At 49.6% G+C, this 16,655-nt stretch overlaps 7 protein-coding genes across 7 annotated transcripts; 3 read left to right on the forward strand and 4 right to left on the reverse strand.

Moving 5' to 3' along the window:
- Positions 1-791: 791 nt before the first annotated feature.
- Positions 792-3,723, forward strand: M437DRAFT_57951 (uncharacterized protein; the record flags this gene model as incomplete). The annotated part of the gene is made up of 4 exons (XM_041023308.1): positions 792-863; positions 918-2,601; positions 2,650-2,960; positions 3,019-3,723. 4 exons carry the CDS (start codon positions 792-794, stop codon positions 3,721-3,723), a joined length of 2,772 nt encoding a protein of 923 aa, XP_040876025.1.
- Positions 3,724-3,935: 212 nt separating this feature from the next.
- On the reverse strand, positions 3,936-5,747 carry M437DRAFT_57821 (aromatic amino acid aminotransferas-like protein; the record flags this gene model as incomplete). The annotated part of the gene is made up of 1 exon (XM_041023281.1): positions 3,936-5,747. The coding sequence occupies one exon, from the start codon at positions 5,745-5,747 to the stop codon at positions 3,936-3,938; it is 1,812 nt and encodes a 603-aa protein (XP_040876026.1).
- A 736-nt stretch (positions 5,748-6,483) lies between these two features.
- On the forward strand, positions 6,484-8,256 carry M437DRAFT_57889 (uncharacterized protein; the record flags this gene model as incomplete). The annotated part of the gene is made up of 1 exon (XM_041023295.1): positions 6,484-8,256. One exon carries the CDS (start codon positions 6,484-6,486, stop codon positions 8,254-8,256), a length of 1,773 nt encoding a protein of 590 aa, XP_040876027.1.
- Positions 8,257-8,819: 563 nt separating this feature from the next.
- M437DRAFT_57922 (major facilitator superfamily transporter) lies at positions 8,820-10,601 on the forward strand (the record flags this gene model as incomplete). The annotated part of the gene is made up of 7 exons (XM_041023300.1): positions 8,820-8,944; positions 8,997-9,168; positions 9,219-9,322; positions 9,373-9,600; positions 9,655-9,822; positions 9,880-10,258; positions 10,317-10,601. The coding sequence occupies 7 exons, from the start codon at positions 8,820-8,822 to the stop codon at positions 10,599-10,601; spliced, it is 1,461 nt and encodes a 486-aa protein (XP_040876028.1).
- A 145-nt stretch (positions 10,602-10,746) lies between these two features.
- On the reverse strand, positions 10,747-12,204 carry M437DRAFT_69368 (uncharacterized protein; the record flags this gene model as incomplete). The annotated part of the gene is made up of 2 exons (XM_041025271.1): positions 10,747-11,592; positions 11,749-12,204. 2 exons carry the CDS (start codon positions 12,202-12,204, stop codon positions 10,747-10,749), a joined length of 1,302 nt encoding a protein of 433 aa, XP_040876029.1.
- A 196-nt stretch (positions 12,205-12,400) lies between these two features.
- Positions 12,401-14,437, reverse strand: M437DRAFT_69369 (uncharacterized protein; the record flags this gene model as incomplete). The annotated part of the gene is made up of 3 exons (XM_041025272.1): positions 12,401-12,501; positions 12,693-14,286; positions 14,336-14,437. 3 exons carry the CDS (start codon positions 14,435-14,437, stop codon positions 12,401-12,403), a joined length of 1,797 nt encoding a protein of 598 aa, XP_040876030.1.
- A 357-nt stretch (positions 14,438-14,794) lies between these two features.
- Positions 14,795-16,004, reverse strand: M437DRAFT_69370 (uncharacterized protein; the record flags this gene model as incomplete). Its single annotated transcript, XM_041025273.1, has 3 exons — positions 14,795-14,979; positions 15,034-15,673; positions 15,735-16,004. The coding sequence occupies 3 exons, from the start codon at positions 16,002-16,004 to the stop codon at positions 14,795-14,797; spliced, it is 1,095 nt and encodes a 364-aa protein (XP_040876031.1).
- Between the last annotated feature and the right edge of the window lie 651 nt (positions 16,005-16,655).

Below are 16,655 nucleotides of genomic sequence, written 5' to 3' on the forward strand. Positions count from 1 at the left end.
GTGTTGTGTGTTTATGCGAAAGAGAGATAGGGTTGTGGTATGGTCGACAGTGCGAATCAACTTGTACTCTATTGCTGTCGCGGTCTTCGCGGCGTTGCAAGATTCTAGACGCAAAGCGTCATCCTCCGCCTGCCTTGATGCACGTGATCGTGTCCGAGTCGGAGGTTCGAAGCCTCTTGAATCTCAAGTCCACAACCAGATCAGTTCGTTTCTCGATAATCTTTCAGAAGGATCATGCCATTGTTGGGACCAGTGTTATCCAAATCGGACTTCCACAATTCAATTGTGTTCATTCGTCGGTTCTGCGCGTGGTAACAGCAGTCTTAGACGCACGTGACGAAGCAGTAGACCGACGGGAGCATTTGAACGTGGATGTGTAGCTAATTTGCAGATACATGCTGATAAGGACTATTTGTCTTGATACGAGTGATCCTATCTCACGGGTCTTGATATCTCAGTCTCTCTTTCGACTGCCGTTCTCATTTGGCCATTAAGGTTTATAGCACTAGAGCGAGCTCTCAGCCGCGTAGCGTTTCGTTTGATCACTCTTGGTCACTTTTCGTCTTTTCAACTTCGACTTTCTACTTCAGCGACTCGGCCGAGGTTCCTTCAGCGCGTCCATCGAGTCCTTTCACACCAGCGATACAAGATTTCTTTTCCGTCGTGTATCAACTGACTGCTTGGCCTTTGTGGTTTGGGACGCTGTTCGAGCGCGCGGGGTATCTGGTGATTGATACAGCCGACACAAAGCGCGGTTTGCCGTCCTGTACGTGGAATTGATCATGGATTCGATGGATGCGGCTGGAGTCGACAACAAACATAGTAGGACATATCAGGCATGTATACCGTGTCGGCGAAGAAAGGTAGATATGCGCATTGAATCGGCTCAATCTCTAGACATTCGTTGACACCACCAGGTCCGATGCGATCTCGGCCCAGTCGACAATCCTCATGACCCTCCGTGTGTTCGCTGTCGTCGCGAAGCAAAAGAATGTTTCTTCTCCGCTACGAGGAGGAAGAAGAGAGCGGCCGACTCTGGTACCGTTGGAGATGAAGTCGACCCCAATGACTACGAGATTAGAGGAGGACGCAAGAGGTTGAAGGAAGGCATTGCTGAATCGGTCGACTCGGATGCTCGCAGTGCACATTCGCCCGTACCTGTCGCTGCACCCTACATACCACGGCCCTTGACGCCTGGTGGTTCTATGGGTCGCCAACAACCTCTACGCCGACCACACTCGACCTCCCAAACCCCGTATCCAGGTGACGATGGAGACGATCATGTCAACAGTCATACTGCAGCTCTTTTGCAGACTGCCGAGCTACACAATGGTCACGATGCTCTGAATGTTCTGATAGAAGCTGCCACAGCAAATCACCGTACTGGAAGTGCTAGCGATGCTCGCCAACATGCTGCTTCATTACCAAGTCCTGCACAGGTAACGCTACCCAAGGCTTCAAAACCACCGCCTCTTGATGCCTCGATCGATCCTGCCATCATGCACCAACCACCTTCTACTGCTCGGCCTTCATCCTCGGCAGATTATGCTTCAGCCTATGCTGCATGGTCCCGCTTCAGGTTTGTACGCAACGGCTGGTTCACCATCAAGGAAGGTATGGACTATATTGAGTACTTCTATACGTACATGTCACCCTTAACACCAATCGCGCTGCCGGATTATCGCGGACCGGACAAACATGGAGCCTTGTTGGAGAATGAACCTATGCTTGCTGTCACTATGCTCATGATAGCATCACGGTACATGACACTGTCCGGACCCGGTGCTCAAAGTCGATCGCATTCCATCCATGCCAGACTTTGGCCTTTTGTTCAGCGCATCATTGACCGTATTGTCTGGGGTCGTGAACTGTCCGGCACCACACTGCAACCTGACGAGACACAACCCGGCTGTGATGTCAATCCTCTGTCTCGCAAGGGCCTCCTGACTTTGGGCACAGTTGAGAGCTTGTTGCTGTTGACAGAATGGCATCCGAGAATGATGCACTTCCCTGCAGATGAAGATGATACCCAACTCATGGCTCCTGTAGATCCAATGGCCTCCATTAACGAGAGCACAACCAATACCGACAAGGGACAAGGGGGTCACGCTCTGACTTCATGGCTCGAGCCGGTATTCCGAAGCGATCGCATGTGTTGGATTCTGCTCAACATGGCAATGACAGTAGCTTCACAAATTGGAGTGTTCGACCCAGACTGTTCAAGACATCTACAAGGTGTATCCCCAGAACAGCAGGAGATATATCAACGACGACGACTTCACATCAAGAGTGTGATCCTCGGCTACATCACTCAGACAAGTGGACGGATGGGTGTTACTGCCATGCTTCCTCAAGGATATGCCGAACCTTCTCTTAGCGAGTTGTACAACCCCAAGCGGTCGAGTTTCAAGGATACCAAGGACATTGTTCTTCATTTCTGGTTGCGTCTCGCTACACTAGTCAAGATCAACAACGAAGAGCTGTATGCAAACCGACAACAGACTCGTGATATCATCAAGACTGGCAAGTACAGAGAGTTGCTGCAACGTATCAAGCCATCCTTGGTGCAGTGGCGGAGGGAGTTCGAAGCGTACCGAAACGGTGAGTGATTACCTCGAATGAATAGACCTTGGCTGACTCAAATCACAGTCCCCATTCTTCTTCGTCATGTACTCATAATCGAGTATGAACATACTCGAGTGATTCTACATCAGCTCGCCCTCCAAGCTGTGGTGGAGAGATGTGCGAACAATAACACTGGCTCTGCTGGCAAGATCATCCCACCGAATGTGCTTGACCAGTGGTTCGGCAGCGACAGACAGCACGTGGACGAAGTGATGCAAGCTTGCCGTAATGTACTCCGAGTCGTCGTGGATGGTCTTGCTCCAGGCGGATATCTCAAACATGCCCCAGTACGAACGTTTTTCCGTATCGTATCTGTAACATTGGTCCTCGTCAAAGTAAGTCTCCTCTCAGCCTCTCCACGGACCTGCATCTTGCTGACATACCAACCTACAGACCTTCGCCTTCGGCGCCTTCGAAAATGAAATGGCACTATCCCTAAACCTCATGGACCGCACTGTAGAAGTAATGCGCAACCACGTCGTCGACGACGTACATCTCTCCAACCGCTTCTCCAACTTCTTAGAAGTAATAACCAATCGCCTGCGTCCCATGATCGTGCGCATGTCTCGCACTACCAACGGAACTTCCTCTTCTCACAACATTGCTTCTCGCGTTTCTTCGCGACCTCCTAGTCCTCAAGGCCACCAAAATAGGAGTACGGAACATATGCCTGCTTACCCTGTGGACCCCTACACAACCAACGACACCAGAGCAGATACCACTGCGCTCTACGGTATCCCAACCCAAACCTACGAATTCAGCGATAACAACAACACGTTTTCGATTATGCCGCCTCCGACAAACGTGCCCTCTCCGTCTCTTAACCCTATCAACCATCCCTCTTCCGATAACCACACAGACTATGGCTTTGGATACAGTGATGGCTTTGTAGGGGCGGCGGATGATGGGACGTATGATTGGCTTGCTTTGCCCTTGGACCCAATCTTACAGGCCGGAGGAGGAGATGTCACTGCTAATTGTTTCGGACCGGGCATTGGTGAATTTGATATGTTGGAGGTGCTTTTGGGGGGTGGGCAGGCGCAGGGTCATGGGAATGGAGACGGCATTGGTGGTGGGATTGGCCAGCATGGGCATTGAGGTTTTGGCGAATCGATGCGATTGATAGCTTGAAGAACAGCGGAACACGAATTGCAAAGGACGAAGTGACAAGAACCGACAAGAACTACTTCAATAATCACAGTTTTAGGTTGTATCAATTCGTGGATATCATGTATTGCCAATTTGTTTACTTCCCTTCGAACGCCAGTATATTATCTCCCCCTGATTCCCTTGTCTCGTTCTCATCAAATCTAGCAAGGCCCCATGAAGCTTGCCAACTGCGCCATCTGAGCTTGGTCAGCTCTCTGCTCAACACCCTCGCCTTCCTCCTCCAACAACTCATCAATCTTCTTCACACTCTTGATCTTCCAGAAGTCATTGACTCCATCCACGAATCTCTGACTGATAGGTTCAATCTCCTTGTCATCGCAAGCAGCAAAGCAAAGACGGAAGTACTTGTATCCATCTTTGGCGCGGATTTCGTCTGTAGGCGAGAAGATTAAGCCAGGAGACACAAGCACCAGATAAGGCTTTGTAGTCCAGAAGATCCAGAGAGCGCGGGAGAGTCGTGCGTGTGGTACTTTGGCAGCCAAAGGGTGTGTGGAGAAGTGCATCTTTAGCCAGACAAACATGCCACCCACAGGCCAGTCAAACGAATATGCAGTGGTGGTCTGGACTACTGCCCAGTCGTCGTCAGAGTCTAGCGAGAGATTGGACAGTGAGCTTCTGCGTCCCACTTTGACGAGTTCGCGGCCGGTGTCGAGGACGCGGCACATGTCGTTCATGCGGCGTTCATAGTTGCCGCGTAGACCTTCGAGCCAGCGGACCCAGCCTGCTGTGTTCCAGCCTTTGCCGTTGGCGGGGCCTTTGCCTGGGTCGATGTCGTCGGCTTGGGGGCCGATGATCAATTCGGCGATCATAGATTGGACAAATCCTGAGGGCTGTTGGGTGCTGGTCTCGGTCAAGCGCAGGATACGTTCAATCAAGGCGGGTTGACCTGTAATCCAGCCGAGACGGCATCCAGGAGCGACGGTCTTGGAGAAGGTGTCAAGACGAAGGACACGGCCATCGGTGTCGACGCTGATGTAAGAAGGAACGAGAGAGTCGAGGAAATCATAGCCTGAAGACTTCCACTTTGACGATTGTGGAGTAAAGACCTTCTCGGAATTGGTCGATGAAGGGAATTGCAGGTACCAGTATGGATCATCTTCCACAATGATAACATCGTACTTTGAGCACAGAGCATAGAGCTCACGACGACGCTGCAAAGACAAAACACCAGAGGTAGGGTTTTGGCCCATGGTGACAGTGTACATCAAGTGAGGTCTCTTTCCTTTCTTGTAATCCCAGTTCTCGAGCACGTCACGAAGACCACCGGGACCTTCAGGGAGCATACCCTCATCATCAATCTTGACAGGGGCAATGTTGAGGCCTCTAGGTCTGGCGCCTTGGATAGCGTTCATGTAGCAGAATTCTTCAACAAGCAGACCTTCACGGTCACGAACCCAATCCTTCTCTTCACTCCATTCATTGGTCAAGGCAGCGAGAGCTTTGGAGAAGCCGTCAGTGCTTCCACAGGTCAGGACAATCTCAGGGCCACCCTTGTAAGGACAATTAGGGTGCAGATTCTCTTGGGTGAATTGGCGGAGGAAGCTGTAAAGAGGGGGGTATCCTTGAGCTTGTCCGTATTGCAGAGCAGAGGCCAGATCAATCTTCTTGAGTGGGTTCTGCTCGTGTGAAGTGTGAGGGACCTTCAATGCTGACTGAGGTTGGTTGAGAGGGCTTCCATTCTTGAGGGACGAAGTGGCGGCCGAGGGAGGATCAACAGGCTTGTTGTCGGTAGGCTTCCATCTCTCTGGCAAGGCGACCTTTGCCTCTAGCGTGTCGAAAGGGAAGTAGTATTGGTTGGGTAGGCCACCAGCTAGTTGACCGATACCTGGGATAGCAAAGTACTTGTAGAACTGCTTGATTGAGCTAGGCTGTCTGCTCTTGGCATTGCGCGAGAGGTGGTGTGAGAGGTCCTTGGGCGGAGGGCGCGTATCCTTGGAATTTGTGGCCGACATTTTGATGTTTGAAAGAGCTCAGCAATGAAAGGGAAGAGAAGCTGAGAATACAACCTAAACCGCTCGGACTAGGGACAGAGAGATAGGCCGGCGGGTAGATGCATTCAATCGTGATAAACGGCTTTAGTCGGTCTTAAACGTCCTTTTGTCATCATCATTATCGGCACATCCGCACCTGCCTAAACCGTGTCGGCATCGCAAATGCAGCTGCCTTTTACACCGCTGATGTTTGGTGCTGCAATACAGAGAGCAATTTAGCACCTTTTCCTGTGAACGAAGATAGCTATAGTCTGCGCAGACAGGTAAGTGGTATGGTTGCCCTCAATGCTGCTTAGTGCGTCATAACCAAGATGGACAAAACGGAACCGAAGTTGCCGCCTTCCGAAACGTTTGCCCATCTTTTGGCAAGTCAGGTCGCATACTCTTAGCACACTGGCCATGAATCCCCCGACTTGGCATAGTGAGTTCTACGTTTATCTCTCTTCTTTATCTTGTCCTGCATACCTCTTTCCGCCTTGAAGACATCTCTATCCGGATCCAATAGCTAAGAGGAGGATCAAAAGTGGAGTTAGGCAATATCAATACGACAGTCATGCGTGACAATGACGACCAAGACGACCAGCTCGAGAGCTACCACGATGAGACTCCTTTAAGGACTTCCACTGAGGACCCGCTATTACGTGCAACCTCAGTCGACGACCCCGTAGACGACGATACACCACAACGATACCCATGGATGCAAAGAGTTAGCGACAACATACCGTCGCCGCTCAAGAGGGTATCAAATGCTGTTGTCAACTGGGCCAAGGGGCCTCAGCCTCCAAGAATATACAAGATCGAGCCATTCTTCCCGGCTGTACAGCACGCGCCTCTCAAGTTGTTGGATCGTTACGCTCCCAAACGTATGCAACGTTTCTGGCTTCTCTTCGTCTTTTACATCTGCTGGCTCCTCTCATTCGCTTTGATCCTACACAAATCATCATTTGCTGCCGATGTGAAAGACTATGGATCGCCGATAAGACTGGGTTGTACGGCAAGATACTGGCACGATGGGAATGGCTGTGGTATAAACGGAGACCAGTGCCGACCTTTTGCCAACTCATCTCTGGCCTTCCGCTGCCCTGCAGGATGTATCAAAACTCAAGTTCTGTTCCCTCATGCTGTTGGAGACCAGGAGGTTGTATACAAGCCCCTGGTTGTCGGTGGGCCCATGAATCGGAGTGAACCCATCTCAAGCACTGTTTATCGCGGCGACAGTTTCATTTGTGGCTCTGCCATCCATGCAGGCTTCATCAAGAGCGAACAGGGCGGATGCGGCGTCCTCAAACTCACCGGAGATCAACACTTCTTCCCCAGCGTAAAGCAAAATGGAATCGACAGTATTGGTTTCGAATCCTACTTCCCGCAATCTTTCCAGTTTGTAGAAGGTACACAATCTCAATGTCGGGACTTGAGATGGCCTCTGCTCGCCTTGTCCGTCTTCTTCACCGCCACGCTATCCTTGTTTACCACATCACCAGCCGTATTCTTCTGGTCTATTTTTGTTGGATTGTTCTTTCAGACAGGCCTCGCTTCCGATCCTCCAAATCTTACAGATTACTACTCCTTGATTTCCACCGCTCTTGGAAGATTCCTACCGGCCGCCTTCGTCATGGCAGTAATTTTCCGTTATGCCGTCCGTTACACTTTGACAGGCCTGACAGCCCAATTTGAAAAGACGATTCTTTGGCTAGGTGCAGCATGGGTCGGCGCACTGAACAACTATACTTTCGACCGCATTCCTATACAGCGCCTGACTCCTCACGATATCAAAGCTCAGCCTGGTGCCGTTCCAGCTCTCATCTCGATCGTGCTAATTATATTCTTCATCGCATTGGGTCAAGCCTATGCTTTCCGTGTTGAAGGTCGCATGCCTCGCTATCTGGTTGTATACGGCCTCTTTGTCCTGGCACTCCTACTCCTCCTTGCCGTACCAGGCATGAATCTGCGCATCCATCACTACATCCTTGCCATACTTTTACTTCCTGGCACGGCCTTCCAGAATCGCCCGAGTTTGTTCTATCAAGGCTTGCTCTGTGGACTTTTCATCAACGGCATCGCTCGATGGGGCTTCGATAGCATTCTCCAAACGCCAGGAGAATTGCTCTCTGATGCGCCGCAAAACACTCTGTTGCCTGACATCTCACCTCCCGTCTTGGGCACCAGCAACATTACCTTTACACTAGGCCCCGTTCCTCCAGTAGATACCAAGAAGGATACGCCATACTATGACGGTATCTCAGTCTTGGTGAACGATGTAGAGAGATTTAGAGGATATGCCGACTACGATGCTGAAGGATTGTGGAAGGACGATGGAACCAGAGAATGGACCTGGGAGAGACATGATGAGAGTTTGCCAGAGTATTTCAGATTTGCGTATATGGCTGGCAATGCGGTGGCTGATTATACCAAAGCTGGGACTTGGTTGGTCAATGGGACATGGGTGCCCATGAAGAGCGGACCGTCGTAGTTTTGGTACACTGCCTTGTCCTCGGGCTCGGCGAAGAAGTGCCACTCAACGTCCCTATATCTAATCCATAAAATCGAACGTGAAAGGTCACGCTAAGTTACCATAAGTCTTGTTCCCCCCTCATTCTCCGCGCTCCTTCTCCTCAACCCCAACACTTCTAACTCGAAACATTTTGTACTCACGGGTAAAATATCAGCGGATGTCGTCCGAGTGGCGTTCAAGCCTTTTGGCTAAGCAAACCACGATTGGCCATGCATTTGACAAGCCATGGTATCTGCAGTAAAAGGTGGGTCGTGGTTGCGACGGAAGTTGACCGAGCCACCAAAAACATCCTTACGGAAGTTGACCGAAGGATCCTTTCTCCCCACGATATCTCCACCATCGTTGCTTGGCTATGAACTGCCATGGCTCAGGCTCCCCATGGGGGAACCGAGGAACCGGGGCATGATATATATGGGTCGTGCCCTCTCTGTTTGAAATGTGTTTATTGAGCAGTGCTTCTTACTCCTTCATCTTCTCCTTAGTTGACTATCTTTCTCTGTTGTTCAATCATGACTGGAGATATGGACATTGTTGATATCCCAGGCTTTGAGCTCACGGCAGACGACTATGCCAGAAAGCAAAAGGCTCTTGTCCGCAAGATCGATTTTAGGCTCATGCCTTGTCTTTTGGGCATGATTGTGCTCAAGTAAGTCGTTTACCTCACTCCAATGCTTCCTCAATGCTTACAGTATCTCTAGCTACCTTGACCGCAATGCTCTTCCCAACGCGAGAATCCAAGGCATCGAGAAAGATCTAGGACTTAAAGGTGATCAATTCAATACAGCGATCTCTGTGCTGTTTGCTGGTTATATTGCACTGCAGATTCCTTCGAATATGCTGTTGACGAGAGTTCGCCCTTCTATCTACCTCGTAAGTCTCTTCTCTTGAAGAATAATAGAATCAATCGCTGATTTGTATAGCCTGTCTGCATGGCTCTCTGGGGTGTAGTCTCTGCTTGTACCGCTCTTGTACACGACTTTGATGGCTTGGTCGTTACAAGATTCTTCCTTGGATTCATGGAAGCGTTAGTAATGATCGATAACGACTGATGACCACTGGACTGATTTGTACTAGACCTTACTTCCCTGGCGCCCTGTTCTTGCTCTCTTCATGGTACACTCGTAGAGAGCTTGCCACCCGTACTGCAGTCCTGTACACTGGAAGTCTCTTGTCCAGCGGTTTTGGCGGCCTCGTCGGAGCCGGTGTCCAATATGGCTTGGACGGTGCTCGCGGTCTAGAGTCTTGGAGATGGTTGTTCATCATCGAGGGCTGTGTGACTGTGGCTTTTGCCTTGACTTGCATGTGAGCTTTCCATCTACCCGTCGAATAGGCCACCATGATACTGACTTTCCCCAGCATGATCCTGCCCGATTTCCCTCACACCACCAGATGGCTTTCCGAAGAAGAAAAAGCAATCGCCACATACAGACTTCGCGACCGCAACGGCAACGACGATGCAGAGAGAGGCTCGCTACTCTCAGGCGTCAGAATGGCAGTTACAGACTACAAAGTCTGGCTTCTTGCGTACGTCTGCCCTTCTCCCTCTTCCTTCATTGAAGCAATCTTCTAACTCAACCACAGCGGCATCGTCATCACCAAAACCTCCGCAGCAGCCGTTACCTCCTTCATCCCCACCCTGGTCAAAACCTTCGGCTACAACAAGATCAACTCTCTATTGCTTGTCGCTCCCCCCTACGTCTTTGCCGCTTTCTGCGCCATGGGCATTTCCATCTCCAGTGACCGTCGTCAAGAACGTTATGCCCATCTGGTTATCCCTCTGGCTTTTGGAATGATTGGATATATAATTGCTGCTGCAACTACGACACTGGCTCCGAGATATGTATCTCTGTTCTTGATGTTGGGAGGTGTGTATGGAGGGTTCAATGTGGCTATTGCGTGGATTTCGGCTACGTTGCCGCATCCGATGGAGAAGAGGGCTGCTGCTTTGGCTCTTACAAACGTAAGTTCCTCCCGCCTTATTCTACTGTTGACGGATTGGTGATTGACAAATGCATCAGATGGTCGGCAACTTTGCCCAAATCTACTCGCCTTATCTCTACGAGAAGAAAAGTGGTCCTCGCTACCTTCCTGCCATGGAAGCAAATACTGTCTTTGTCGCCGTGTCCATTATTCTGGCTACTATCCTGCGCTTCTGCCTCGTCCGCGAGAACAAGAAACTCGAGCAAGCAGAGATTGAGCAGATTAACCTCGATATGGGTGAGAAGAGCGCGGTCGAGCACATGGAGGTCTCACAAGTCAGCCCTGCGCCAGGGTTGAGTCCTGGATTCAGATATTTGCTTTAGAAAGCTTGAAAGTATTGGTTTCTGAGGCAGGTGGTGTAGTTTTGATGGTATGAATGAATCTTGATGAACATCTTATCCGCTCCTGATTCTGAAGTATGGACTTGATATGTATCACTGTTTTGTTGACGTGCTTGATCAACCTGCACTACAATAGTTCTATCAAATCTTGCCCTACATTAGACTGTGCATCGACTGATATTTCCACTCCCTCTTCCTTTGGGCTTGTCTCTTCTTCTTCTCGCTTCTCTTCTTGGTTGACTTTGTTCTCTTCTCTGTCTTTTTGGCTTGCATCATGTTCAGCCTTGGCCGCAGCAAAAATGCTGCGAACATTGTCCTGGTAAACTTCATAATCCTCCAACTTTTTGGCAATGAACGAGTCAACATCCTCACACCAAAGCCGCGGAAGCGGTTTGCCCTGAACGTGAGTCTCGAAATCTTCTTCGAAGAATCTCGGTTGCAGATGTTGTTCGAATATGCTAGGGAAGGCATTCGTAGAGCTCAGAGCCATCACATACCACAATCTGCCTGTTTCCCACTCTTGTCGTAGTCGTTGGCTGTAAGAGTGGTCTCGTGCTATTCTGTTCTCTTCTTGTTCCAGGATGTCGACAAAATCGTCGTATTGTTGCTTGTAGATCTCTAGTTCAGGGCCGCGAATTTGATCGACACCTTGATTTGTGAGCCAATACGGCACGTGTACCATTTGTACTGGGACAACAGGGGCAAAATCCAGGTCGATGATGCTTGTGATATTCCAGTCAGCATCGACAAAGATATTGCTTGCATGTAGATCAGGCAGAGAAAGAATGAATGGGCCGTTGCGGGACTCTTTGTTGAAGAAGTGAGGTAGAAGAGCTCGCAGATCAACCAAAGCTGTAAGCTGGTAGACGCCATCATCCATACTCAGAATAGAATTCATTTGATAAGTCATGCGTTGATCTTGATAGCTAAGAGTATCATGGACGAAAGAATCTGCTGAGGTGTATGTCGTATCCTAAACCTTCTTAGCTTCAAGACAGAAGGGCAGGGAAGGGCGCAGCGGAGGTAACAATGTAGTCTGTTGTATATATCCTCGTTTTCGATGGCGGTGAACTGAGCAGTGTCAGATTAACAGAGCATATGAAGTCGGTATATTGGGCTGAACACTTACAGTCTGAGACCCTGGAAAGCCCATCCCAAGAAGGCGAGGTAAGGGGATATTGGGACAATTCTCTCGCATCCAAATATAAGTAGCAGCCTCGTAACGAAGCTTCTCATCCATTGCTCCTGGCGCGAAGTCCTCGCCAATGTTGAAAGGCAAAGGGAAGCGAATGAGTGCTGTTTGTGGAAGATGAGGAAAACGTTCTCTATTGAGCTCGATGCCCAGACAGATATTGAAGGCTCCTTCAATCCAGGCAGACGGCTCGTCGAGGAAAAAATCAGATTCTGGTATGTGTAGATGACGTGAGACTAATTCTCGAATGTGGGATGAGGATGACTGCAGTTTCTGTCGGAACTTGTTAGATTCTCGTTCTTGGTGAAGTTTGGGAATGATATCGGTGTCGGTGTCCAATGCCTCTTGCTCGGTGATGAAGCCATGTTTTATCTGGATACACGGTCCTGTCATGATTTAGATCAAGCTCTCAAAAACCACAATATCAAATACCGATCGAGTTCTTATGTACAAGGAGTGGCAGTCTTCGAGCCTTAGCGTAAGTTTCAAAAGCAGGAAGACTCCCGAGTTGGCGTTTCGCTATGAGGATCAAGTGAATAATGAGATTGGTGATTTGATGAGTAGACAGGCGGTGCGAACAACACGTGAGCTACACGTAGGCGCCGACCACAAGTCCGAATATGGCAAGATTCTGTTTCGTGGTGGTACTGTGCAGTTTCATAGCCACCTGCACGATGTCCTTTTGGCACACTGGAAGGCAGTATAGCAGTGTAGAGGCACAGAAGCATAAAAACGAAATTTCCTCCTACTTTTCGCTATTGATTCTGGTTACAGAAAAGAACTAAATCAACCATCCAGACATCAAACATTACCCCCTTCCTCTACATCCTGCTCTTCTCCTCCGCTTTTCTCTTTCCATCTTCCGCACCACTCTCACACACCATTGCTATCAGTCAAGATGGGCGATACCTTGGGCGTCCATGGCTTGACGGTGCTGGCCACATCAGCTGAGCGAAGTCTTGAGTGACAATTGGGTATCATGCAGTGCCACATTGGTTCCTCAGTAGGGTATTGTTCAGCGATCGTGGAACTCATTGTTGCATCCTCAGCTTCATGGGTAGTCTTGGGAAGAGCTGGTACCCGCAAACAGTCCAGACCTGCACAAACTGTTCTCCAGGATTCGTGGGCCTTGGAAGAAGCCTTGGAGTGGGTCTTGGAGGCCTTGCTGGTCGAGATTCTGTCCGCACTACCAGTCCTGCTGGCATGGACTGTTCTGTACGAGATCGAATACGTTCCGTTCTGGGTAGGCAACACAGTAGTCGTGACGGTAACCTCGACGTATGTTGTTGCAGGAGCTGCCATTGACACTTCCCTGGCATCTAGTCCAACCGAGGCAACTTGGTCATCGTCACCATCGTGGTGCTTCTTCGAGGCTTTTTTAGCGTTCTCGATCGACTTGCTGTGAGCCTTGTCGGCGCTCTTGGCGGATAAGCTACGAGACTTGGCCTGAGCCTCCTGCTTGTAGTCACTTTGTTTCTCCATGGATTTGCTGTGGTGCTTGCTCCATCGGCTCATTCTCTTGCTCATAGCCTTGTCGGGTTTGCGGTACTTCTTGTAGTCGTGGTCGGGATCGTCATCGTCATCATCTCTGGCAGAGAGGTTCTCGACAATGTCATTGGCACCTTGGCTTGCAGCAGGCAACGCAGCAGGAAGTGTGATGAGCCAATTTCGATCAGGCATGGTCAGAGACTTTGAAGTTTTGTTGTGGTGAATCGTCCTGATTGATGTAGAGAAAGATGATGTGTTGTTCAGATCTCCAACAACAGCATCGGTGGGTTGGGGTTCAGGTGTATTGTGCGCGTACTTCGAGAGATCCGTGAGGTAAGGTGGCCAGTGAAGAGAACCAGTAACCTTGGTGGAAGCCGCGGGAGTCGTGCTCGAAAGCCTGCTATCACCCTCGGTGAGAGTCATAGTTGTAGACACCTCTGTGTAGCCAACAGTGACCACTTCGACCACCTCGCTCGTGGTGACGACGACCTCCTTCTTCGAAGAGTAAAAAGAGGATACGGAATGCGATGGAACAGCTGACTCAGTAGTCTTGGACGATCTGGTATGCGTTTTCGAAGATTTCGATCTCGTGTGCTTCTTGGAGGATCTCGAAGTGGTTGGCGAGGACGAGATAACGGTCTCAGTCAAAGTGTGTTTCGTAGGCCTGTGCGATCTGGTTGACGAAGCAGGCTTTGTGACATCATACAAAACAGTCTCTATCACGGTCTTGGTCTTGATGTATGATGGTGTAACCACGAGTACCCTGGTAGTGGGAACCATCTCAACGACCGTGGTGCGAACCCCATCGTCGGTAGCTGAACAATCTTCGGTAATGATTTGAGTCTCGGTTTTAGTCCTGATATCGTTCTTATCAGCCTTGTGAGTGCTGACAGAGACTTGATGGGACCCATGAGAAGTTGAACGTGAAGAGTTGTGGTGTCTTGAGTGGGTTTGGTCCACATGGAGGTTTGACATCCAGCTTGAGAACTGTATCAAGTCAGTAGTCGTATCATTGATAACTCAAGATCAGACAGACAAGGCTCTTGGGGTTTTGCTTAGTGTATTGCTCAACGGGAGCAGCGAGAACACCCATGCTACCCAAAAGGGTGAGTATAAAAATCAAAAAGAGATCCTTCATGATTGAGGGATGTCACGTTTGGGCAAGAGGTAGAAAGAGATGCGGAAACAGGTCTGGTTTTATAGCTGAGGTTGACTCTGCTTGATATTAACCTACGTTCAGTCAAAGTGTCCTGACCTTTCATTGTACGATGGTAAACCCTCTCAACACATTGGAGACTGGTGGTCCCATGCAGGCATAGTTGTTCACAACCAATAGATGTCCCTCGAGACTCTTCTCATCAGAGTACGAGAAACATGTGCAAGAATCACGCTTGGCTGGTAGAGAGTGGAAGAGTGTAACACCACCTCATGTTTGGTGGTGTTGATTGTGGGGCAAGGGTGGTGTTGAGAGAGCTAAAGTTAACTTGCTCAAGAATTATGCGGCTTTCCTCTGAAACGCAAAGAGAGCCTCATCCTTGGCAGCGAAGCTGGGTAGGGGAATCTGGCAAACTTTGTCGAACACGGGCATTTCTCTAGCGATCCAATCTGCGATGGTCTCTTTGGCAAAGGCTGTGTAGCCGTTTGAGTTTTGGGTACCTGCGCAGATGATGGTATCACCCTCTGCGAAACGTCAGTGAACTATTTTGACGAATTAGATGTTCGGACAGGACATACTGTATGCTCGGAGAATCTTGGATGTGAACTCGAGACCAACTTGAGGGTAGACCAGCAACAAGACCTGGTCCTTGCCGTCATTGTTCTTCTTGAGGTATTCGACACCATCGATCTGATTGGTGTCAGGCACCCATACAGTCCTCCACTCACTAATGCCATTATCGACGGGAACAACAGTCAAAGGCTTCTGCTTGTTGAAGACTCTCAGCATGTATGACCAGTAACCATTTCCGCTTCCTAAATCAATGACGGTTCGACCCTTGGCCAGCTGATAGATGATGGACAGCGACTCGTAAGAGGGACAGACGCAACCAAAGTGGTGATATAGGATTGGCAAAATGGCATGCGAGAAGCGGACCTTGCTCGTGGCAGCCTCGGGACCAGCCCATTCGAGGTTCTGACATGACCATGCCCAGACATCAAGGTAAGGGTTTGTGTGTTCCTTCTTCAGCTTAGATATGACGATTTTGCGATCGGGCGAAGGAGGTTGATATAGACTTTGAAGATGTTGGCCAACAGAGGCACGAATTGATTCCTTCTTTGCATTTGAAGCCAGGCCGACTAGGGCTTTTTGGGTGTTTGTTGTACTTTTGAAGATGCTGGTGTATGCAGCGATATCAACGGCAGGCGGTGGTGGTAGCTGGATGGCAGGTGATGTTGGTTTATGGGTCGGTACTCGTGGTGTCTTATGGCGGGCTTACTGGCTTGCCTTGGTCGTCTCTGTACCAGGCGTGTAATCCGCCCTGGCCGCCAAACTCGACATATGTCTGAGCTTGGAGCAGAGTAACTTCGGCGACGGCGGCGTACGTGTACGTATCGTCCTGAGGTAGACCGAAGGTGGTCAGGATGAACTTGCGGAAGTCATTGTCGTATGGTGCTGTGATTTCGCCCTTCTCCCAAGCGTCAAAGTATGCATCCGGGCTGAAACTCGTCGAATCTTCCGTCTGCGCTCTATCCGGGATAGTAGGCATTTTGAATCTGGCCCTTCGCTTGAGAGTTGGTCGACAATTGAGAATGGTTGAGTATATCCACTCTTTCACATGTCAACCTTGCAGCGCCTTGGCATGACGTTTGACATGTCTATAGACCTCGCTGCCACCAACCACTCTTAACTCTCTTCTCACGGTCTAAAATATAGATGTGCTGTAGGCTTCGGAAAGAAACACACGAATTCAATCAGTGATCACGATAAGGTCAAAGTTGTAAGCATCGTCAGGCAGAGTAAAATCCTTGACTGCATTTCCAAGTGACAGCAGCGCCGAAAAAGGCAGGAAGGATTCGGACTTCTAATCACGACATCGGTTTCGACAGGAGAAGCATTCTTCTTTGATCTTTTATGCTGCCGATCATTTGGTGCTACGCCCTACCAAGCAATATAATTGCCTAAACACCTCGCAGTCCTCCGAGTTCTCACCATCGCTCGCGCCCGCTTCATATTACCCGCTGTCATACAGGGTGGATACCTCTCTCACGCAATATGGCACAATCAATCCTACAACGACATGTAACATCAATAACCATCTATATAGCATGGTTGTGAACATGTAGGTGTGGCTTTGGCTTTGTTTTGTCATCTTCGTCGTTTTCTCCGTCAGCCATGTCAACTTCGACCAATTCTGACT

The sequence above is a fragment of the Aureobasidium melanogenum genome (genome assembly GCF_000721775.1).
Source record: "Aureobasidium melanogenum CBS 110374 unplaced genomic scaffold scaffold_27, whole genome shotgun sequence".
NCBI classification, from domain to species: domain Eukaryota; kingdom Fungi; phylum Ascomycota; class Dothideomycetes; order Dothideales; family Saccotheciaceae; genus Aureobasidium; species Aureobasidium melanogenum.